General features: G+C 38.9%; 1 protein-coding gene across 2 annotated transcripts in view; it reads left to right on the top strand.

The window, feature by feature from the left end:
• Nucleotides 1-25,175, top strand: part of cnksr2a (connector enhancer of kinase suppressor of Ras 2a) — a 61,035-nt gene that overhangs the window by 2,174 nt on the left and 33,686 nt on the right. For both annotated transcript variants that reach the window (XM_042510816.1, XM_042510815.1), the window contains exons 2-6: nucleotides 14,128-14,291; nucleotides 15,273-15,475; nucleotides 22,281-22,368; nucleotides 22,789-22,830; nucleotides 24,677-24,796. In XM_042510816.1, coding sequence (XP_042366750.1) covers nucleotides 14,128-14,291; nucleotides 15,273-15,475; nucleotides 22,281-22,368; nucleotides 22,789-22,830; nucleotides 24,677-24,796 — 617 coding nt within the window. The remainder of the gene's footprint in view (nucleotides 1-14,127; nucleotides 14,292-15,272; nucleotides 15,476-22,280; nucleotides 22,369-22,788; nucleotides 22,831-24,676; nucleotides 24,797-25,175) is intronic.

Here is a 25,175-nt window from a genome sequence, read left to right as displayed (position 1 = left end):
AACTTTAATTTAGTTTAAATGAAGAGCGGAGTTTTGGCTGTGATGCCAACCTTGTAAGTACAGGTTCCATTAAAAAAGTAATATATGTCCAGTTTGGCAAAGAGATGGACTATGTGAAGGTCGTGCAGAACTTTCTAAAGTGGTCTATCCAGTTTGTAAAATTATTTTAGGCTGAAAGAAATGTATCTTGATTTTGGTGGAAATTAATAATGTCATTCTCTTTTGAATTTTCCATACGGTTAACAGCTGATGGGGGTTTTAAAACTCAACACAGTTCACAGTTCAGTCATGCGGACATTTATGGGATCTGGGGGTGTTACTGGGTGCTAAAACTAAAATTTGGAATTTTATCATTAAACTAATACTCCACCCAAGATCTTTATTTTTAGTATCAGACACTGTCAGGACAAAAAAAGTTAAAAAAAAAAAAAAAAAAAAGAGTGTTTGGTGAGTAGAGGCTGGATTTTAGCATTTAGCATTTGCATTGGTCTCCAATGATGACAGGTTCATAAACTCATAATGTACAGTCTAAAAATTAGTCCAGAATTAGAACATATTTCCTAATAACTGGCTCATAGTTGTCAAAGAATCTCCAAAAATTGCAAACACAGAAAACAATTCTTTATTGAAACAGATTTGGCAATACCTCCTTAAAATAACATATTCATGAGAATATGAAAATATACTGATGCTGAAAATGTGTTATTATTCCAATGTTTTTTTGGCTGATAGGTTGGTAAATTGTAAACAACCAGAAAAAGAAGTGTTTTACCTGCATATACCCTCCACACCACTGCGTTTACCCTTTAGGAAACAGTTTGCAGATACATTTTGTACTGGAAGAGGGAAGCTTCAGCAAACCCTGACCAGTTGTTTTAGCAGTGAAGACCTTTTACAGTTTGACCTTAAATTTTAGGGCTCCGATCAGACCAGTCAGTGTGATGTTGAACACACTGCACCAGAACGCATCCTCCACAGAAGTCGATGAAGAAAAATAAGAGAAAAAACTGGGCCAATAGAGCCCAACAAGTCTGACCTTTAAGTTTATGAAAACTTTTTAACTTTTCCCCCCAAAGTGTTTCCAAGTGGTATTTTTGTTTCTGCTGCTGTGGCAAAGAAAAACTGAATTGCTTTTGTTTTTTTAGAGTCGAGCAACTTCCCACAAACACAGTTATTTTGGTTGCTCCGTTAATTCCAAAGACCTTACCTCAGAGGTCGTGTCAACAAGATATTTTAGGTCCTTGACTGATTTTTTATTTAAAGTGATGGAATAATCTGAAGACTGTCTGTTATTTTGACATATTAAAACACTGCCAGCAATCTGCCATAACTTTAAGTAATTCACACCTCTGTCCTGTTGGTGGCATGTGCATATTAATTAACTACTGTCAAGCATTAGTCGTCTTACCTGCACAACCTTGTTGTCTTGCTGGCTTTAATTACGGTATTGGTAAACTTCATCACTACATACAATTTCTAGATATAATGGCAGCTGAGATACAGAGTTTGTTTTAAAAAAGCCCAATAGTTGTGAAGGTGTTCATTGATGAAAAAAGTAATATTCATGTGTTGGAAAAAATCATTCATTTGCTTCGTGTAGCGTTGACATAAAATTAAATGCTATTAGATGTGTTGTGTCAGCAAAAACAAAAGCAAAAAAGAAAAATGATGGGTAGTAATTTTATTATTATAGAAAACATGGAACAAAAATACAAAATCAAAAAATTCAAGTCCACTGTATCAATAAAAAATATACTGGGGAAAACAGGAATGCTATTCTCCTCTGATTGTTGTGCAGTGGTTGACACACTTCTTTTGTGCTTTAAAAATGAGGTTGTATTTTCCCAGGAGATCATATCGGCTGACAGAATTGCAATGTGAAAATGAGGTTTATAGAGAACCAATTTAACACTGATTTTGTCATTATTCTATAGCCATTACATTGTGCAGTCAACATTTTCTTTATATGAAGTCAAAGCAAAAAAACCAACATCATTTTGCCCTTTTGACCTTTAACAGCGCCCTCATTCGGTCAATCACTGACAGCTTTCACATACTGGAGCGCAGCGCTAAGATGCATCATCGCTCTCATCAGTAAACACAGCCAGATCCAAAGTCCCACCCTCCACATGAACTGAGAAAAATGACTAATTATAACAACTAATATTAGACACAATTGTTATTCATCATATCTGTTTGTTGCATAAAAAGCAGGTCAGGGATTTTATTGACTCACATGCTTCAACAAATCGTGACAAAGATTTATTTACATGATGTTCTGTTTCAGTTTCTCGGAGCCTCCTCATTGGATGGGTTATCGGTTGGTCATGTGCATATGGCGTGTGTTTATGTGTGCCCCTTTGTGTGTGTGTTTGTGTGTGTGTAGTCAGTGTGTGTGGGTGGATGGCGAGTTGTTCGTCTCAGACCGTCTGTGCAGAACAGCTGACAGACACACACACCCGCTCTGAACAGAAGGCTCCACCAGGGTCCTTGGACATTTGCGCTCTCACACACACATACATATATACACATAACACACGTGGCATGCTTTAGTGTGGTATTCGGTTCATGGTGGGTCCACTGGGTGTGTCTGTGGCGACAGAGGGGAAACATGATATTTGTGTGTGTGTGTGTGTGTGTGTGTGTGTGTGTGTACGTTAACATGCACAGATCGCATATGTACACAGGCGTTTGGGGCCAAAAGGTCTGCACATTGTTGATTTGGCAACAGTGCTGCATTGGCACGTCTTAAGTTAAAACAATATGGGAGTGGTACACTTCAGTAGTAACATGAGAACTTGCTGGGAATGCTGGGAATTTTGCCCCATGTCCTGTTATCATCTGTTCACAAAGGAACAATTTTTGCATGGATTTGATCGGCAGACTCGAAAATCAGCAGTGAAATTACCGCGACAGCATGCGAGCACATCTGATGACACCACAAGAGAAAGCTGCCAGAGTGATAGGCACAGCCTGTAGGATCAGACGGTTTTAGGTCTGTGGGCTTGATCCCTTTAAGGCTTATTATTTTGTAAGGTGAGACATGACGAGACTCAGGATTTAGATTACTCGAAACGTTCAGCAGTTTGCATCAGAAAAGTCTCTTTTTTGGTTGTTGCTTCAATTGTGTGCACTGAGCAAACAAGTGGTGCATGCAGGGAATTTGGTTTGGGCCAGACAAGGTGCATCAGTCCACCTGTTTATATGTGCATTTTCAATTTGCGCATAGAAAAAATCTCTATAGATATACCAGAAATTTAAAAAAAAAAGTCTAAATATAGCAAAAAGCTCTCTGTTGTCTCTGGATGGCTTTAAACGCACTTTATATGCACCCAGAGCTGTTACCAGAACTCTTCCAAGAGGACATTTCTGTAATATTAGTAGTTCTAAACTCTTTTTACATTTTCCAGTCAGCTCTGTCTTATTACGCAGCCATTGTTTTCCTTTGTTTGAGGTTTGTCTGGAGCTTTTTAATTATGTCCTCTTGTTGCGCCCTCTTCTTTAGACTTCTGACTGAAGAACTCAGATGCTGCTTATCTCCCTGAACCAACTCCCAATATCTGCACGACAGTAGTGTGTGGAAAAGCACATAAATTTGCATTTTCTTTGGCCGATTTTCTAAAATGTGGCTAAAACGAGCCTGTAAAAGTCACTCCAGCATGACACAGCTCTGTGTTAGGGTATTTACATACTGCAGCAATCCGGTCTGACTCCCAACTTGGCAAATACAGACGCTTGGTCAGTGGCCTTTTGGCTTTAGATGCCAGAGCACAGCAACACGCTTTAGCAGCAGGATCATTTTTTGACACTGTGGGAACTACTGTAGTAAAAAAAAGGAGAGGTGCATAAGTCGAATAAACTCCGGACTTTCACCCAGGAGCCTGCTGTTTGTGTCCAGTGTAAAATCAGGACTTAACTGAGTTGTTTAATTAATGAGGTAGGCTGCTGATTCGTGTAGCATACTATGCTAGTGAGGTATGTTACTTTTTTTTTTACTTTGCACCGTGCCGTATAGAGGGGTTGATATCAAATGTATTTTAGGCACCTTATAAAAGGCCTACCTAAAGAATAGAATAGTATAGGCTGTATTGGGAGTGTTTTCAACGTGAAGTTTTGTTTCAGTTGGATCACTTAAAAGCTGCTAACAGCACATTTGCTTAGAAGAGATGACTGGCGGCGAATGAGAAATGTAATGCCAAAGGAAAAGGCTGTGTGACGGCGAAAATACTGTAAATATACTGTACACTTAGACTGATATTGATTTATTTTTTTAGGTAGGCCTTTTTTAAAGTGGCAAAAATATGTTTTAATATTAACCCTTAAGGGGTGCGCCATGACACCATTAACTGCCGCTGTTTTTGTCTACCTTTGTCTGAAATCAAACGTACCTCGTTTAAAACTTCAAGTGGTAAATTAATACTAATTCTCATTTTGGCTCTGTGTTGGTGGCCACTATCTCCTGAGGAAAGTATCTGGCTCTTTAGCTGCTAATTCACCAGCTAGTCACTTACTGTCTCTGTGTCTCTCTGGTGCTGTGCAGTTAACACACACTGGGCTTCAGAGCTTTTTCTGCTGAAAATGTCAGCCAATTGCAAGACTGATTATAAATGCCAAAGTAATTAGATTAAAGACACTAAAATGAGTTGAGCAGGAACTGTAGAGTTGTCTGTAGGAACATCACTATTAGCAACATCTTTCACATAAATAGTAATTTAACATAAAAAGCTGTGGTCAGTAAATTAAAAAAAAGTTTGTTGTTATTGCCCAAAGGAACTGGAAAATAAATTTAATTTGTCATTGCAGATTTAAAAAAAGATGCTAAATCAATCTGGTTTATGCTGTTTTCATAAATCACAAGCCTGCTCCATTTTACCTGGACTTTAATGTTTTACAAACTAATATGTTTAACCTTCAGAAAAAGCCCCCTGCATTATAGTATTTTTGTCCCATTGCAAGCTTTTTGTGCTCATGGCCTTGGTCCAAATTTAATGGACATTTTTCCTGTCGTAAATAACAGATGGCAACAGAGATTTACGAGCACCTGGATATAATCCTGTCTGACACATATTGGTGTTCTGTTTATTGACTCATGCAAATTTCTAAGGAGAAAAACTCAAGTGACCATTTCTGTGATTTAGCATTGCCTGGAGAATTTGTCTCACCTCTGTTGCCTTTTACTTACTTTTTATGCATGAGGTTTGTGCTTTATTTGCTTCCAGCTTGCCTAATTATTTTGGAATATGACTAATGTGACAGGTGGTCTTGTGGTTGAGCAAAACTAGGAAAGAAAGAAGACCGACATTTACAGTAAACACCACAATTTAGAGTCAAGGGTTGGAAGAAAATACGGACAAAAGCACAAAAAATGTTGTTAACGGAGGAATCAGATTTGCTTGGTTTATTTCCCTCTTGCAAAATCGCCCCAGACGGCACTGGGATTCAAACTGGCAACCCTCCGGTCATAAACTCACTTCTGATAGCCGCTGTGCTTCTTACATCCTGCATTTACAAATCCCTGGAACACAGTGAAGGCTCATCTACCTTTTTATTGTTACCGAAGCTTCAGATTGCTTGGAACAGATGACACATAACCCGGCAGGGAGGGACAGATCTTTTATTGGACTCTTGAACATCCCAGAAGTCACCGCAAAATCCAGTTTTATTAGACGCGTGTGGTTTGTGTGTATGTGTGCGTGCGTGTGTGTGTGTGACAAAGAGAGAGAGGGTGTTTGTGGGAGTTTGGCTCGCCTGCTGTTGTGAAAAGTGTGCCTCTGTGGGAGTTAAGTGTGTGAGTCAGCTATGAATCACACTTTTTCTGTACCAGTCAAACACATGCGCACACATGAACTCTCTCACACGCACACAAACGCATTCACACGTGTATCGTACATACAGAGATGTGACTGTATAATTGTACAGAGTAGACACCATTATACAACAAACCCACACAGAACTGCGAGTTTCAATTTATAGAAAAACGTGAGCGGGTACATTTTAGCACTTCTACTGAAAATACAGTAGATGAGTGATAACCAGAGGTGTCTTTTTCCTCAGGTGGTATTTCTGCAGTTGCCACCGGTAACAACTACTTTAAAAAAAGCAAGTACGATTTGAATAAAAAGGCATATTAGGGTCATCGTAGGTAAAGTCAAAATCGAAATATGGAGCTACGGAGGAAGGTATAATAATCAAAGAAAGAAAAAAAAGAAAGAAATCAAGATTTATGTTAATGTACAAAAAAAATCTGAAGTGGTAAAAAGAGAGTTTAAACTCAAAAATGTTCTCTGAGACTACAAACTCATAAATGTATGAGAAAAAAGTCAGAGGAAGAGTCCACCTAGGAGGACGTTGTGGTGGATGAACACTAACTTGTTATCTTTAGTTTTTCGGATGTATAAAGCTGCTGAATGCACACTGCGTACATAAACTTAAACACTTTTTCTCGGAAATTTACAAGAAATGATGGGGGATGGGATAGTTCCCCCCTCCCCCGGGTCCGTATTTTATATAAAAATATTTTTAATCTACAATGATCCCAATATAGTGTGCTGGTAACACCCCGACAATCCAATGTGATCTCATTCCTACATCATATTTTGATGCTTGAGGCAGAATTCGCTGGGATTTTTATAACGATGCTGAAGAAGCCTTTTGCATTTTATATGGACGTAGAGGGGGTAAACGGGGAGTCACACGTCACGGGTAGGTTTAATCAGCAAACCAGTTTGTTTAGGGTTAGGAAAAGATTGTTGACATAAGATTCATGATTCACTTGATCAACATCTGACTGAATACTCACAAATAACTGAATGTTGACTTTTAGTTTCACGAGGGACACAAACACTGGTCTCTTTGGTTAAACTCCTGTGTTTGTTGGATCCACCATCCTCCTCCTCCTCCTCCCCTAAGCAGACCTGAGCGCTCTTTATACTACCTCAGTTGCTCTAAACATTATTATATTTATTTGTATTTATATAGTTAATTGCTCCTGCCTGCCTGTCTGCACTATTGTATTTGCTTTAATGTCATATTGTTTCAGTGTTTGTAGGGAGATGAGTTTATAGTTGGAGTTAGTTGAAGGCCTGTTGCGTCTCATATAGAAGCTAAAGCATTGTATTTTAGAGACCATGCTGTTAAAATCTGTAAAAACCAAGCAGAGAAGTCGAGAAGTTAAAGACAAATGGCTGAAATAGTAAGATAAAAGAAATAGATAAAAGGCTGAAAGCTTTTGGTGAAAGTAATGGATAAGTGGTTGAAATAAATGGCAGCGTTAATGAAGGGGTATTGAGTTCATCTGACGGGGCTGTGGGGGTTTATTTGGCAAAAAATAGAAAAGAACAGCTGCGGTAAAAGAATGAGCCTTGTGCAGCAGTCAGTATGCTGCACGTATATGTGAACTGTATAGCACTGTTTTAGTTTCTGTCCTGTTTTGCGTGGGTGAGTGTGTGTGTGTGCCCGCTGATGTCGCTCACAATTTGACTCATCAGTATTCAGAGCATTCACGCTCTCCCTCACTGCCAGTGATAAGCGATGCTGATTATCAGTGAACTTTCGCTACACAGCGTACATCTCCCCTTCTGCTTCTCTGCCTCTCTCAGCTATAGTAACACTCTGCCTGTGAGAGCCAACATTGTTTTAATCAGCTTCACGTTTATTAGGAACCAGCCGCCATTAACACTCATTAACACACGCTGTGAGAGGAAAAAAGTGCCTAGACAGCTTACTTGAGTTAAAAATTAGCAATACCACAATGCAAAAATACACTGTTTGACAAAAAGTGTGAGAAAACTGCAGAGCTGGACTCTGTACAAGTATGGAGGCATGAGCAGAGAAGTGTACTCATTCAGAATAAGCCCTTTAGAGTGACAAGTTATTGGGTTATTTATTATTTAAAGAGATTCATTAACATGTAAGTGGCATTTTAATATTGTAGCTGATTAGGATGGAGCTAGTTTAAAAAATGTATTATACTGCTGGTTAATTAAACCTGCAATAACTGATTTTCCTTGGTCACTTTGGGGACAGCAGAAACTAATTGTGAACCAAAGACTGACATGTCATCCATTTTTAAGCTGACATTGTAAATTACTAATATAAACATACTTAAGGCTCATTTATATTCTCTCTTTAACTATTTTCACAATGAATGACTATTTATCATTATATACACCTGTTTCCTTACTTTCTGTTATTTAAATATCTTTGTCGTGTCTTGTGGTGGTATCTCGCTTGAACTACGTTACGCTGCAACCACGACCTCTGGTGGTATTGCTCTGTTTCATCTGTATCCACAAATCAGAAATCAGAAATACTTTATTGTAAATTGGGGTTTGGGATTTTGGAAGGTCCGAACAGCATGGAAGCCACAAAGAGGAAGGGTTGCATTTTAATGCGAGGGGCATTTAAAAAAGAGGTTAATAGCTGTTTCCATACTTGAAATAAAAAAATTGACCAAACATTGACTTTTGCCCGCCATGTTTATAAATTTATGTCGTTAAGTCGACAACTTGTGTTATGAAAATATCTCCGAGTTGCTGAGTTGTTTTTCTGACATGAGAGGCCATTCATGTGAATTTTCCCAGTGGGAAAGTCATTATTCTGATTCATGAATGCAGCATTAAAAATATTTTTTTTTGACATCCCACCCATCAGTTTTTTGGGGTCACACTAAAGTACCTACCCAGAGGCAAGGACTTGTTTCCTCTCCATAAAAACTCTATGGGGGCGGTCCCTGCAGTAGAGACACACACCGATGGGCGAGACCCCGCAAAAGTACCCTAACTTCCTGCAGTGGTAACCGACCTTATGTAACACAGAGTACCTCAAACAACCCCATTTCAAAAGATCCAAACGATCTCTTTAAGTGAGTTTTAAGAATGCAGCAGGCGGATTGGATTTCTGAACTTTAGACAGCGCAAGCCTTGATGTTTCATCCTGCCTCCAGTCTTTAAGCTAAGCTACGCTAATTGCCTCCTGCCTCTAGCTTCAAACTTAGCGCACAGAAATGAGCGACGTGCCAGACTCCTTGAATATCTTTTGTTTGTTAAAAAAATCAGTAACAAGTGAGTCAAACTGTAAGATAACGTACAGCGCAAGATTTTAATCTGAAATGTTGTGGAGGAGAAGTCTTAAATTGCATAAAATACAAGTATCTTAACCCTTTGGAACCTGGATTGACATCTCTTTTCTTGTGCTGCTTTCAGACGCCTTTCACAAGTATTCAAACCTTTGAACCCTTTGAAGCAAATTAATGTGATTTCTTAAAAACATGGAAAAAGGTTATGTGCAACTTGGCAATAAATGTTCCACAAATTACAAGAAATTAGTAAATTTAGAAAACCAAATATTCTTATAAAGCTAGGTAAAAGGTAACAATTTTAAGCAATTTTAGGTACCTTCCTTGTGTTAGTGTGTGTGTGTGTGTGTGTGTGTGTGTGTGTTTAACTTTTTATTTTTCAGGTAATTTTCTTTCACTTGTTAATTTTTTACATTTTTTTTTTACTAATATCTTGGTAATTTTTGAGTAATTTCTAAGTTTCTTCAATTTTTCAGGTTTCTAAGGGTCAAATCGTAATTAACTAACTTTCCAGCTCTCGTTGAATATTTCACTTTGTCCTTCTCTGAACTTAAAGAGTACCTCAAGTGACCTTCACCTAACATTAAAGCTGGAAACCACACAAATCACATTGGAGCAGCTTGATGTCTTTATTCTTATCAAGTCCTTTCATGCTTGTCAGCGGGAGCTGTGAGCCGAGATATCGCTCATCGTCTTGAAGTGTTTGGGGGTCCAGATAGTGGAATCAATTTGTCTATTTCCCTTCCAAATCGAGATAATGGCAGAAGACGATGCCTTATATTCAAAAGTGATTGCTAGTAGACCATCAAAGCTTTGTTTATTTATGTTTTAAATGATAAAATGGTATGCTTTTTTTGAAATTTTGATGGATTTCAGGCTCTGGATTATTTTTTTCCTCACTCGATATATATGGCATTTTGAAACTGAGCGCTTCATTTAGACTTCAGATGTAGTGGCTGTGGAGGACGAGGAAGCGATGGGGTTGGGGGGGGTGCAGAAAGCGACAAATGCTGTTTGCCCGTCGTTGATGAGAGATGGAATTCGTCTGTGTTTGTGTGTGTGAAATAGTTTGCATGCAATTTAGCAGCTGGCTTATGAGGTTTTTTCTTTTCCTCTTTTTCCTCTCTCCTTTTCTTACCATCCAGTTATTTTTTTCTCCTATCTTTGTTAGTGCGGTTATGATAGATGAGTGTATTATGAAGCGGGGACTTGAAGCGGGGGAAATCAATGCTCATTCCTCAGAGGTGTGTGTGTGTGTGTGTGTGTGTTTGGAGTGTGTGAGTTTGCCAGTTGGCTGTTTGTTAATAGGTTAGAAGCTGGATACATTCATTGTTTTGGGAGCCAGGGGCTGCAGCTGAGCCGCTCTGTCTTGATCTGCTTTCCTTTGACTCAGCAAACCCGGTCAGGCCAGACAAACACACACACACACACACACACACGCACACACACACACACACACACACACATGCAGGAACACACACTCTAATAATGCACGCTCCCACCCACTTACACGCTCACACACTTGCAGATCTGGAGAGACCATCCCACTCACAACACAGACGTTACACAATCCAGCAGAGAGTTAAGTCTTACCTGGGTGGCTGCCTCATTGCCCATCCATTACCTCCTTTGTTCCGGTCTCTTGACTCTTGTCACAGGTACAGAGCTTCTTTTTCGGTATTTGGAGAGTAAATTTGAGTTTAACTGAGGTGAACCGTTGACTGGTAGCAAGCCGCCTTGACAGCGCTGATCTCTTAGACAACAGAGAGCCCCAAATGGATTCAGGGTCCACAAAAAAAAAAAAACAATAGTTTGAGACAGAACTTAATGGTAAAATGTGTCTTAGGAACAAACTTAGAGAGCTTCATTTTCCCTCCTGAATAGTTTGTTATTGAGCAAGATTGTGTGGAATGTTAGGCTGTGTGTCAGGGGAAAGAAAACATAAAAGGCAGGAGAAAATAGGGAGAAGATCCAGAAGTACTGCCAACGCGATTTCAATCAGACTTATGTGTGTACGTATTTTTCAGAGTCCAGTAATTTGACTTTTTCTAACATCATTTAAACTGCTGACTAATACTAAATTGTCTGCAATGTAAAGACAAAGCTCACAATTTATGTATTCACACAGTTTTTTTCTGATTATGAAGCCTCGACCTGAGTGCTCACAATGTACGTGTAAAATAGACAAACCTCTTGCAGGACTGTTCTGGCCGCTTCACTGTATGATTGATTGAGTGAGATAAAAAGGACTGACTTTGGTTATTGACTTGTAGCTGTGCTTCAGGGTTGAAAGTTTGCACCAGGTACGTTTGCTTCACTCACCAGCCAAAAAAAACGATAGTAATCTCTTGAATGGCTGTGTGTTAAAAGTTAATTTCCAATCCTGCTCTCCTTCTGCTGTGCATAAATCTGAAGACAGTCGATCAAAATTTCTAACCTGTCAGGATGTCACTTGAATGCCCGATGGCTGGTCAGGAGCAGATGATCGGGCAACGCATGTTTGCCTATACTCTGCACAGCAAATGACGCCAGATAAAACTGGAATTTGGAGTTGTACAGCTTAAAATTGGGCCTAAACATGTCATCAAACTTATTGATCCTGCTCGAGGCCAGCATTGAAATGTTGTCCTAAATAAACTTGTGCGGCATGGAGTAAGTGTTCAGGGATTACCTTTTTCCTCAAATAAAACACCAATATGGCTCATTTTTTAAAGGCAATAACAAGTTTGAAAAACTTCACGGTAGGAAGAGTGCAGGTGTTATTAATAACACGAAGGATGGCTCTATTCAAGTGTTTCAAGTGAGAGTGACAATGAGCCAGGTAGCAGGAAGCTGAAATCAAAACAACTAAATGGAATTCGGCCACCATTAATTTCATTATTTACGCCTGTGCTTTTTTATTTCCTGTTTGAAAAGTGAAAGTATCTTCCATGAAAAGGCCCCTTCAGGATAAAAAATAATTAGTAGACTCTTGAAGTTTAAGTTATGTAATCCATCAAGCTTGTTTTTGCCATTGTTGTTATAATGTAGCGAAATGCAGACTTTTTAATTACGGTGCAGTGACAGTGTAAGATTGACAGCATTTAATGCAGACTAGACGTTCCCTTCGACGGATTACACGACTCAAGTTTTAAGTCTACAAGTTGATTTTCATGCTGTGGAGAAATGAATGGAAACCAATTTGTTTCTGGGCCTGAAACGTCAAAAAAATAAATTGCAAACACTCCGGCGTAGACCTCTAAGGTAATACTGAGAGCTATTATGGGTAGTAAGACTTTCTGGCTGTGATACAAGTCCAAATACTGTTGATCATCTTTATCAGTCCCTTCAGCGCTGTGGGAAAAGGACACAGAGAGTGTCTGTGTTTCTTTTCTCTTTCTGTTTACCCTCATTTCATGGTGAAACAGGTCTCAAAGTCACACATTTAGCTTGTAAATGGACGGGAACAAAATGTTTCTTGCCTTATGTAAAAAAAAAAGGGAAAACAAAACAAAAGAAGACCTCCAATGCCTCTTGTTGTGCTCAGGTGTCTCTACTTTTACCGAATCCGACTGTGGCTTTGAAACAGTGTTCGGCTGAAATCTACAAAACTGCAAGCAAGCTGAAATGTCTCAAAAACATGACGCAGCTGCTGTTGTATTATCTGAGACAAACTGGAATAAGCAGCAGTGAAATTGTGTCTCGCAGTAAAATAAATTCTCCCCATAGGTTGACTTTGAAGAGGGAAACCGAGGTGAGAATTGTGGCAGTGAAATCTGCTGGAGCGCAGCCCCAATCCTATAAATTAAAAGTAGCGATGTGTCCGATTATCGATCAGGGAGTTTTGAAGAGTGTCTCAGCTGTAGACGGGTCATGAAGAGTGACGATGTCGTTGGGATGAGATTCCCCTCCTGTGTGTATCTACCTTGTGTATTCTCATAATTGCCATAACAACAGATACGTTTACAGGCAGTAAAATAGTTATAAACACCTTCAACCAACAGTGTTTCCACAATATAACAGCATAATTTTGTTTCAGGAGACCAGTCCAAAAGAAATACTTACTAAAAACTAAACACTTAAAAAATAAGCTTCGATTGAACTTATTTGACCTTCCGTTCTTGTCAAATTATGCTCTTTCCTGCTTCGTCACGGTTTCCAGCAAAATTGGTTCCTTAAGTCATTTTTGTCTGTAATTGAGTCCCTAAAGCTGCACCAATCAATCAGTTTTTAATTAGCGATGACTCAAACGACTATGTCTAATGTAAAAAGGGTTTCTTGTGGTGATGAGCCCACAGATAATTATCACTTGACTGCAGTTCATCTCAGCCGTAGAAATAGAATAAGAGTAGAACGGACATTAAACTGTTTACTGTGGTCATTTAACTAGTTAAAGAAAAAAATTAAAATGATGTTAACATTGCTCTGTCTGATGGATGTGTTATTAATCAACTGTTGGCTAAACAATTTAGTCATATAGGCTCAAAGGTGATGATATGTCAGTGTGCACAGCTTGTTTCTGCTCCCACAGTTCGGCCAAAAACATGTTTTAAGTCTTATTTTCTTGACACATCACAAAAATCTTACTATTGTACTTACTTACTTACTATTGTCTACTTACTAGAGATTATCTCAGCTGTTCCAATTTAAAAAAAACTTGTCTTTTCTTGATTCAAAAACAGCAGCTTGAATTTTTCTTAAACACATTTTCCTTAAAAGATTCTTGAAAAAGGTGAACCGTCAGGTTGAAATATGTTACTTTTTTAAAAGTTTTGGGGGTTAAATTAAAGAGGAAATGACTTGTTGAATGTTTTTGCAGAGTAGATTTATCATAAAGAATCCAGATAATAAAGCAAAACGGCAAAATATTGAAAATTTGGTTGCAGGCCAGGATTTTTGAAATTTACTCTGTATAAACTACAAAGGAGTATGATTGAAGAAACATTTTCATCAGCAACAAATATCTCATTTTTTTCTCAGTCCCTTTATTTACTGCGGTCGTGATCTCATTTTGCAACAAATCTGAGTCTATTTATTGTGAGTAACCCTTGTATTATGTGTGTTTGCTCCAGGTCTGGACGACTGCTTGCAGCAATATGTGTGTGTGTTTGAGCGCGGAGGTGTGTGCGGGGAGAGGCTGCTGAGGATTAGCCACGCCGAGCTGGAGGAGCTGGGAGTTTCTCGCATCGGACACCAGGAGCTCATTCTGGAGGCGGTAGACTTGCTCTGCGCTCTGGTGAGTTTGTGTGTGTTTGTTTTTGTAGTTTCGACGCAGCGCTGAATCCTCATTAAGCGTCTTTACTGCTGCAGCTGTTAATGTATTGGTGTCCTGCTTGAATGCACAATGTGATAGATTGCACAAAGTAAATTGTCACAGTGCTGCATTGGATCCTTGCATCTATCTTGAGTTGGTGCAATCACAAACTTAGAAGAAAGTTTCAAAATGGCACTTTAAATCTTATTCAAACTATGTAAGACATGTAAATTGTTGTGTTTACCAAAATAGAAGTATGGGGAGATATAAAACTGAAATAAGTACCAGTAGAGGAAGAAGCAGATCTTATGCTTAAGTAAAAGTAGCAATGCCACAGTGTAGAAACACTCACAAACAAACGTCATTGATCGTTCTTTACTCTGGCATCTAGTCCACGTCCTGTTCAGACAGATTTCCAGCTTTGCACCAGACTGGTCAATCACAACCATTCATCAAACGTGGGGTTTGCCTGACATGCTGACTGACAACTTGCAGAGCCTTCAAACTTTATGCAAAACCTCATAATGTTGTGCACCTTCATGCTCTCTTTTTACGTCTAAAAGTTCAAACAAGTTAAATTTGTTTGTTTGTGACATGTAAATATGGTGCTTTCTTGAAGAGTTTGTTGCATTGTCTTCTTTCTTTATCATTGAATCTCTGTCATGTTTTATTTGTAAATTGTTCAATAATTGAACAAAGTCAAGAAAATTCGAGATGAATAAATGACAGAGTTAAGGTGTTTTTTTTAAATAACAGCAGTTGGTATTATGACCCTCTCTCTCTCTCTACCAAATACTCAATGTAACCCATTAGTATGCACCAGACTCCTGAAGAAAAAACTGGTAAACATGTTGACAAATAAGTTCCTAATTAGTATTCATGGTGGGTCAGTGTCTGGAGGTTGAGCTAATCTTTGTTTATGTCTCTGTGGGTGTGTTTTGGTGTGTGCTTGTGTGTGTGTAGAACTCAGGTCTGGAGACGGAGAGCGTCAGGACTCTGGCTCATAAACTCGGCGCCTCGGCCAAAAACCTGCAGAACTTCATTTCTGGCCGCCGCCGCAGCAGCCAATCAGAGAGCAGGAGTTCGCGGCGGCTGCCCAACGATCTGCTGACCTCTGTGGTCGACCTCATCACCGCCGCCAAGAGCCTGCTAGCCTGGCTGGACAGGTAATCTGTTTACAGACTCTCTGTCGATGTCTCGGAGATTCTCTCTTCGTTTCACTACTTCCAAGACGTGATGAGTTTTCATGCAGATTTTACTTTTGTTGCATCAGGAGGATAAAAACTTTTCATTGATAAGAGCTTTAACAGCGGCACTGGATTTCAGTGATCATGAGTCATTTACACCTGTGCTTCTTCAACTGTATCGTGTCAAAACGTCTTCCATGAAAAAGGCCGTTCACACCCACACAGGTATTTTCCGTTGTAGTGGTTCATTAATCTGTGATGGCAGATACAGAGTATAGCTTCTTTTAAATGAGCTGAATTCAATGTTTTTGTGTTCATTTAATTGCAAAAGTAATCCTTTCCATCTTAAAGATGTCATAAATAATGTCATTCCAGTCATCAGCTGTAGGTATTGCTTCATTTTTCACCCTCGGAGGTTACCTCTTGGTTGCTGCCCTCATGTGCACGATCCTTAATATGGAAACTACAGCGATAAATCTGCCCTCTGTTGAAGTCTTGATCCAGCGCTTGCAGAAGTTTTCTATTTTGTTCTGTTCGTACAACTAAAGCTCCTGTCTACAGAACACAAACTCTCTCTGCAGCTGCTGGTTGTTGACATCTTTTGAGAAATATGTTTTCCTCCACAGAAATAATGTCAGACCTTTTTTCTCACCCCGTTTCTCCATCTCTTCCTCCATTCTCTTCTCCTCTCTGTCACTTCATTTATTCATGACTTGACACGATCTCCTGCACACGATGCGCACGTCAGATACAGAACTAAAGGTCTTTGACGTCGGCTTCTTGAAATGCCGGGCACCCACATCTGTCCTTAGGCCATCTAGACACACACAAAAGCCAAGTCCGCACTCAGACCCGTAGAAACAACTACACACTTTGTACAAAACACACACATTTACAGACACGTACTGACACACACTTATGCAAGCGCACGCACGTTCGCCCACTCACGATGATGCAACTGTAAATGGCAAAGCGACATTGAGAAAGTGATAGACTCAGCAGGGCCGGCGCTTCATGCTCTGTTCTTCATTTGTGAGGCATCTACATCTATGTGTTAGGACATTGTCAAATACTCCTTTTAATGGTTTTATCCTGCATATTACACATGCAAAACTGAAAGAAAAGGGCATTTTCCAGCCATGTGAGGGCACGCAAGTACATTTAACACGCTTATGACGCCACCAGAGCTTTTGTTTCGGTGAAATCTCATCTCCTTAAATTGATTTCTAGTGCCTAGAAATAGCAAATGAGCGAGTAAAGCAGGCTGAATTTGAGCTGGATGATGTGTTGAATTTACTAATACACCCTAAAGATGTGGATAAAAGGTTAGGATTCAAAGCATGTTTGTTCTACAGTCTGTCTTGTATTAATACCCACAAGATGACTCCCTCCTCGAAGGTTAACACCACCAGCAAATTAGCATGAAGCGTGTTAAAAGTGAACTTTCATCTTCCCTCTGATTGCTGGTTATTAGACCTCTCAGGGATGCGAGAAAAGTGCAACATCAGTTCAGCGTTCAGGCGGCAAATGTACAGCACATTCCAGTTTTTCTCTCTAATGACTTGAGAGGACATTTCGCAACCTTTTCATAACAGCATGAGAACAGCACAGATCGCCCTTTTTCCCCGCCTCTGATGCATTCACATATATCTACTTTTCCCTTTTTCTCTGCGGTGACATCAAATCGACACTTTGTGCAGGAGGCTTTGGGGGAGAAGAGTGATGTTATCATTCCACGATGACTGAAATGTGCAGTGTTTCTTGTTTCTTTAAACTCTCACTTCCTCTTTATATGCACATTTGAATGTGCCTACCTATGAATTAATAACATGGCTACAGAGACTACTCAAGTTTTTCTGTGATGTATTTTGCTGATAGCGTGAAAATGTAGTGGTTCTTTTTTTTCTAACCAAAGTAGTAAATGAGCAGACTTTAAATTCAGATCAGAATATGGGGCATAGGGGTAAAGGGTATTGAGAGAATCACTACTGCCCATTATTAATAATGAGATGAAATCTAAAGTGCATTTACTTGAGTGCTTTATTTAAGCACAATTTTAAGACACTTCTACTTTACCTAAGTGTTTCTATTTTACTTAATTTTTCTACTACGTTACAACTCAAAATTTACAAGATTTTTTTAATTTGTCATTGCACTGAATTTATTTAACAGCTGGAGTTACAAGTTCATTTTCAGACAACATAAAAAAACAGCATGAAATATAAAGCATAAAGAGGCAGCAAGTGTAGGATTTAGGGGCATATATTAGTAGAAATGGAATAATAATATAATAGTATGTAGTCTGGAAAAGATAAAAAAAAAAAAACGCTCTTGGGCCGTTCGCCATTGCTCAATGCTTTTTTCCCCTCATGCTTTTAAAATAAATCAAACCGACTTTTTCAGGTTTCAGAGGTTTAGGTGCTTGTGAAAGGCATCTGAACGTAGCACAAGAAAACTGATGCTGATCCAGGTGTTAAAGGGTTAAAGTACCTTACTTGCCTTGCACCTCACTCAATTGGACACAGCTGACGTCATGGCGTCATCTGAGCGTTTTCTGAGGGTTGGTGGAGCGTTTGATCCTGACGGTTAGCAAACAGTCTGTGTAGCCTTAGGTCCTGCTTATATATAGCACACAGCCTCAATACTGATGACCCAAATCACACACACACACCACAGAAACAGCATACACTAGAGGCTGTGGCCGAATTTTAATCTGGGTCTTTAGAACAATGACGCAAAGTAATGGAGTGTATCTTTATGTGTGTGTGTGTGTGTGTGTGTGTGTGTGTGTGTGTGTGTGTGCTACTGTTGTTCTGGCTAGAGATGCATTGACTCAAGTATTGCATTTAAGTACAAATTTGAGGTACTTCTGCTTTTCTTTTCATGTTACTTAGGGGATTTAACTTACTTACATTTACTCAACTGATTAAGTACTTTTACTTAACTGATGTGTTTTCTTACCATGTCACTCCTACTTTACTATTTCAAAAGAAAATATTAGACTTTTTAAGAGTTTTGCAGACAAAAAAATGTATAAAATGTTATAAATTGTGATGGTTTTTTTTTTACAGATTAAACTACCCAGCCGTTGATTCTGTTCAAACAAGTACACCTGAAACAGTTTGTCAATTACTTAATTGACAGAAAGTAAATTTACAACTATATTAATAGGCAAGAAGTTAGTTTCCATGCAAAAACATTGCATGGTTCAAATGTTAAGATTTGATGCTTTCTCGTTTAATTATTCCAATAATTGAAAATAACAACTTCGAAGCAAGCAAGTTCTCACTTTGGATAATTGTGATGTGTGCATTTCTCACGATTTTTAATATTTTTTGCAAAACAAATAACCAGTCAGTTTATGAGAAAAAATAATCAGCTATAAAAAATAGTTTAAAATCAGCTCCACCGTAAATCCTGATTTAAACAATTTAATTATATTATATATAATGGTAAAATAAACACAAAGTATTTCTTTGCATTAAGGACTTTTACTTTCACAACTTTAAATACATGTTCTTGATTTGACACTAACTGTCAACAACTAAGAGTCTTGATTGCTGACTAAACTGATATATTTTCTGTGATATCAACACTGTTAAACCATTGGGTCACAAGCCTTGTTACAAATGGCAGAAAGTTCTGCACTCATCAAAATCTTGATTATTTCATAGAATTATTTTTTTCTGAAAGCTGTGTGGATGTATGAGTTCAAAAAAAGTTGTTTACATAAAAATGTTATCAATGAGACCTTTACAATAGGCAATATTAATGACAGAAACCAGTATTTCTCCTTTAAAGCCACCAAAATGTCATAAAAAATGTATTTATACTATTTATTCAGAGAGGCAGACATATTCAAGTCTTATTTGATTGCTTGAATTTTATTTACATTTTATTTCAGTTTAGAGCTTCCAGTTGGCCTAAAGTATATGTCTTTTGATTGTGGGAGGAAACCTAAGCACCAGTAGAAATCCCTGCAGACGCATGGAGGACATACAAACTCCGCACAGAGACAGGAGGAGGTGTGTCTGTGAGGCTGCAGTGCTGACCACTGAGCCACTGTGCTGCCCTGAATGTAAGGGGATGGGAGGGGAGGTGTTGGGAGGAGGGGAGAAAGGAGGAAGGGTGGATAAAGAGAGGGGGTGAGGAGGACGAAGGAGGAAGGGGAGGGTTGAGGGATGAAGGGGGAGGAAGAGCTACTGTGGTTCAAGCTGAGTTGAACAACCTGCGGCCTCGTCCAACTTCCTGTCACTGTCACACCTCTTGTTATTTCACATCCAGCTCCAAAAAAACATTCTTGCTCTTTTCCTTTTCTTTCTTCTGATGCATTTTGCATTTTATTTTCTCCAGCTCTGTCTGCCTCTTTGAAACTAGAAACCTTTTTTTCTCCTCATGTCCAGACAGAGCTCCTCCAGTTGTTCTTTCTCTCCCTCCATCTTTTTCAACAATGTCTCCCAGCTCTGTTGTTTCTCAGCCATGAGAACCAGGAGTTCACCCATTTTGCTCCACAGCTGGTTTGAGAGCTTAGTGAACTTCTGAGAAAAATTGTCCCTCTCCTTCATGAGATCTCTTTTGACTTCAAGAATTCTCTCGTGTAATCTACCTGGTCTTGATTCTCCTTTTTCATCTGGTGGATCTGCTCATGAGCATGATCAAGGTCTGGCTGCAGATGGAGAAAACCTGAGGGAGGTCAACACATTACCCCTTTTCCTGGGATTTATCCATGTTGTTGCTTGTGGCAGACTGCAGGTGTCTTTCAAATACTGGAGCTGTCTGTAGCAGACTGTAGTTGTCTTTTCCAGACTGGCGTTGTCTTTCTTGATTAAAAAGTCAAAGATACAAGAATAGTCAACTACAACTCTCAGTGTTTATTGCCAAGAAACATTTAATCACAGTATGTATGCAGTCATAAACAGCACGTTAGCTGCAGCATGTTGCTTATTGTTAACACCTTGTTCACACTTGAACAGTCTATTATGTTACGATACGCCCAGGGCCTCATTTATAAACATTGCGTTGGCACAGAAAAGGCTTTAAAGACCCTCTTCTCTCATGAAAAAAAGACTTGTTTTTATGAATACCCTTTTTTCCCACTTCAGTGGAATTTCTGCTATTCATACAAACATGTGCAGGGCTTTGGGAATTGATGATGCCAATGGCAAAGTAGCATTAAAAATCCACAATGGTCTAACAACTCTTTCACACTGTTTGTTTCAGTCAGCACCATAAACTGGGCTTTTTGCTGTTTGTTTGTTTCCTAAACCTGAATGAAATGACAAGTAGTCAGTATGAGGTGTGTAAATTGGTGCTCTCTGAACAGAGTGGCCTATTTACCTGTTTCTCTCTGGCAGCTTAATTTATCCAACTACTGGAGCAGTGTCCCCTTTTTCTCTGTGGAAGAACATTACATGAGTTGAATCTCCACTTTAAAGGTATCCTTCACTCCCCAAATGACCATTTGAACATCAGTTACTCACCCTGTGTTATGCTGAATTCAGGAAGAAAACTTTGAGAGAATTGTTATCGAATTGAAGTAATTGGGGTCCATGTTTATCAACAGAAAAAGTATAAAAATATCTGTTCAAAAACTCTCACACAACTCTTGCAGAAGAATCCAAGTCTCATTTATTCAGTCATGTGCTCAGTACTTTCCAAAGAGACAGCTGGGTCCCATGGGGAACTGATGTAAAAGTTAAACTTATCTAAATCATTTTACCTTGCTGAACACAGGAGCTGCTGGTATACTGCCTTGGTTGTTAGTTAGTTTGTTTCATTGTGTGACTTGGTAGTCAGAGTTAACCCTTTAAAACACCAAAGTCACACAAAAACCAAAACAAATAAACTGATGGAGGCAGCAGTACACCAGCATCTTGTGTGTTTAGTGGCATAAAATTGCTTTAATTTTTTTTTTTTTGTCAGTGGAGCCTGGTTTTGAAGAGAGAAAGGATAAGATTCACTTCAATTCATTCATAACTATTATATGAGGATGGAAACAAAACCAAAACACTTTCGGAAAGAGCGCTATCTTCCATTTGATAAGACCCTGACAAATGATTTTTGTAACCATGAAAATGAGCGTTTTCATTATCTTTATTAACATATACATTTAGATCGAAAAAAGTTGTTTGTACAAGCAGCAGTCACAGCCAGCAATTGCTTTTTTGTTGGGTGGCGGCCTCTGGTGGCCGTAGTAAATATGACGGACAAAAGGGGCTAGTGAGTGTAGGACTGGAAGGGGAGTTGGATGGGTCAAACAAACGCAGAACTGTCATCCAGAGAGCAGTGTTTGTGTCCCATATAAGCCCTCAAAAAAATGATAGATTATTTTAACAATGTAACGTAGTGTGTCATATTATTTATGTCACCTGAGATACATCTCATTAACTTAAGTTGGTAACAAACACACAACACACAATTTAGTTTATTATAACTTGTCATAGCAAAAAACAAAGAAAATAAAGTCTAATGATATTAACATAATTTTGCTTTCTTTCACTTTACTTAATGTTGTAGTTAAATTAAAAACGCAACTTACCTGATTTAGAAAGCACGTGTCACAGTTTCGCCCATGAATGAGTTGTAAAACTCCTTCCTATAAATGTGTATGCCTGTGTGTGTGTGTGTGTGTGTGTGTGTGTGTGTGTGCGTGCGTGTGTGTTCGTGCGCGTATGTGCGCACACTATCTGTCTCTGTAACAATGCTCCTGTCCGTCTCCTCTGTACATTATCTAATGCAGCAGAAACATTATAAGACATACTGCTGTGTTATCTGTTCCTCCCAGGTCTCCCTTTGCTGCAGTGGCAGACTACTCAGTAACCCGAAATAATGTCATTCAGCTCTGCCTGGAGCTCACCACCATTGTACAGCAGGTGTGTGTAATTGTTTGTGTGTGTGTGTGTGCATGTGTGTTTTTTGAAGGCTGATAGCTCTTATTCTGCCATGGTTGTCATATCCCCCTAAGAACGGTGTGTGTGTGTGTGTGTGGGTGTGATGCAGCAGTCTCAGACTCGCTGCATCCTTAAGCAAGACTCGATTCCTTGCTATTTACGTCCTTACAGCAGTCTGTCTTTTGTTTGAGTGATATGTGTGTAAATAAAAGATAAATGTGTCTGTTTGCGTGGGCATGTGTTTTTTTTGTTTTTTTTTTTCTGTGAGGGTATGGAGTGTGCAGGTGTAGGGTTCAGGAATATGAGGCCCAGTCAGAGCAGTTAGAGGGTGTGTGTTTTTTTTGAGTATTTGCAAGACAGGATGTTCTGCTCGCGCTACATTAAATTCTGCTTTTCCCCCAGGACTGTACGGTGTTTGAGACGGAGAACAAAATCCTTCATGTGGTGAGTCCTTCTTCCTCAGCCAGCTGTCACTTACTTGCTCCGTGTTGATGCAAAGTGTCCTGTTCTTTTTTTTAAAATCATATTCCCTCACTCACATAGTACTCCACAAACACAGAAACCCAGGCTCCAGCTGGAGGTAGTATTTGAGTAAATCTCAGAGATACATCTTGTAGTATTCTGAAAGAATAGTTTGACATTTTGGGGAAATATGTGGTGTCGCTTTCTTGCAGAGTTAGATGAAAACATTGATGTCATTCTGTCAAATATGAAGTAACAGCTAAGATGTTGAGTTAGCATGAAGACAGCAGGCAGGACAAAAACAACTGTCTGGCTTTGTCCAATTTTTAAAAACACACCAATAATAACCAGACACAATAACTTTCTGGAGTCTCATTGCCAACTTCAGCTGGTAAGGTGATCTGCAAGGATGGTGCACAAAAGAATTAACTGTTATTTATCAAGAAAGTTGACAAAAATGTATTCATTTTTCATTAGTGTGCTGTGTAACGTTGGTTGCATTCATGTTTTGTAGAAAACATTATGATCTCATGTGCGTTTTAAGGATGTTTATCATTTCAAATAATGTTCCTGTTAGGTTAAATGCTGAGTAAGACATAACATTATAACTGCAACATTTTGAAGACATTGATGTTGGTGAAGTTGAGAGGTTAAATAATGTTCTTTCATGAAGCGTTCCTACAATGTTACATGAGAACAAAGGGAAAATATTTTCAAAGCAATATTTACAACATGTTAGTGAGGACTGAGATTACAGACGATTTTTTAAAAAAATTAAATTTAATATAATGAGATATGCTATTAATAAAAAAAAAAAGAAAACATTTTAAACATTTTTTTTATGTTTATAGAGAATGTTACCCTAATTTTTAGAACATTCTTGGAACATAAAGAAAACTTGCCACTGAAAATGTTACTAAAACATTGCATTGGTTGCATTGTACCATTCTCAGAACGTTACTGTGGATCAATGATTTCTGAACTGGGGGCAGCTAAAGTTTAATCGACCATTTTCACAGTAGTCATTTTGACTTGTCAAACACTGGTGTTACTAATACAATCACTAATGGCTGCATTGAATTGCAGTAATTGCTGGAACGGCGCCATCGTTAATGTTATTAGTTCCACCTGTTCTGTTTCTGCTACGACAAGTCGAAATGTCTGCTGTGAAACGTCTGCTGCCTCTGACTGAGATTCCTCCGGGAACGACAAGAGAGCTCTGATGCTGTCCAGATTCATGCTAGGTAAAAAATAATCAGCAAAATGTCACGTTAAAGTGTTGAGTTCACTGCTGTTTGAAAATGCTTCTTGAAAAAGTTTGGGAGCAGTTGCTGTGGATTATCCAGAAATACGCTGTCAGCTGTTTTTATCCTAACTGCTCTCTAGTGGGGAAATGGTCCCTAAAACTGTCGGCACCATGTTGTGTGAAGTCCTCTTTCTGTTTGTCTGATCTTTTGATGCTGTGGGCACCAACAATTTAACTTCACCTCAATATAGAAAACCTAAACAAACTGCACAGCTAAACACTACTCAAGGAAAGTGAGAAAAATTGTTCTTTGTTTGTAATTTAGGTGAACTGACCCTTTAAGAGGCACCGGTAATAAAACCGTAGCAGTGTTAATAATGGCAGCCTCTAATTCTGAGCTATTGTATTTAGATTAGGAGGGAGAGTGTGTTTATATTCTCAGTAAATCCAAAGAAGAAAACCTCTAATAAAGAAACAAAAGCTGCAGGTTTATGTGGCTACACGTTATGTTTTTCTTTTGTTTTCATCTCAGTTTTCTTAATAAAGCACCACTGCTGAACCTTCTTTCTTCTTCTCTGTTAGTGCAAGACGCTGTCGGAGGTGTGTGAGCACATTGTGTGTGTGTCATCGGATCCACTGGTCTCTCAGTCAGCCCACCTCGAGCTGGTTCACCTCACCAACATTAAACCCTCTGAAGGCCTGGTAATGACTCTGTGTGTGTGTGTGTGTGTGTGTGTGTGTGTGTGTGTGTGTGTGTGTGAGTGAGATTTTTTGAGTTTAAAGTAGGGGTGTTATTCACCCCTACTATAATATAATATATATTTATCACAGAAGTCTGCCACAATACAATTTCGACCAGATTCTGTTTAGGGCCCTGTGATCAATATCAGACAATATCAATTAATATCCTGATGATTTTTCTCTTTGCTGCTTCCCATTGTCTGCCTGCTGCTGCCCATCTAGCACTGTTTGAATGTTTAAGATGCAGGTGTACTTAGACAGATACTAATTTTATTTTTTTAAATTTAATTTTAAATATAAGCTGTATCTTAAAGTCGGCAATATGTATCTATGTTTTTAC

Source organism: Plectropomus leopardus, chromosome 21 (assembly GCF_008729295.1).
Source record: "Plectropomus leopardus isolate mb chromosome 21, YSFRI_Pleo_2.0, whole genome shotgun sequence".
Taxonomy (NCBI): domain Eukaryota; kingdom Metazoa; phylum Chordata; class Actinopteri; order Perciformes; family Serranidae; genus Plectropomus; species Plectropomus leopardus.
The sequence above is the reverse complement of the archived record's forward strand: the minus strand, read 5'-3'. Positions and strand labels throughout refer to the sequence as shown.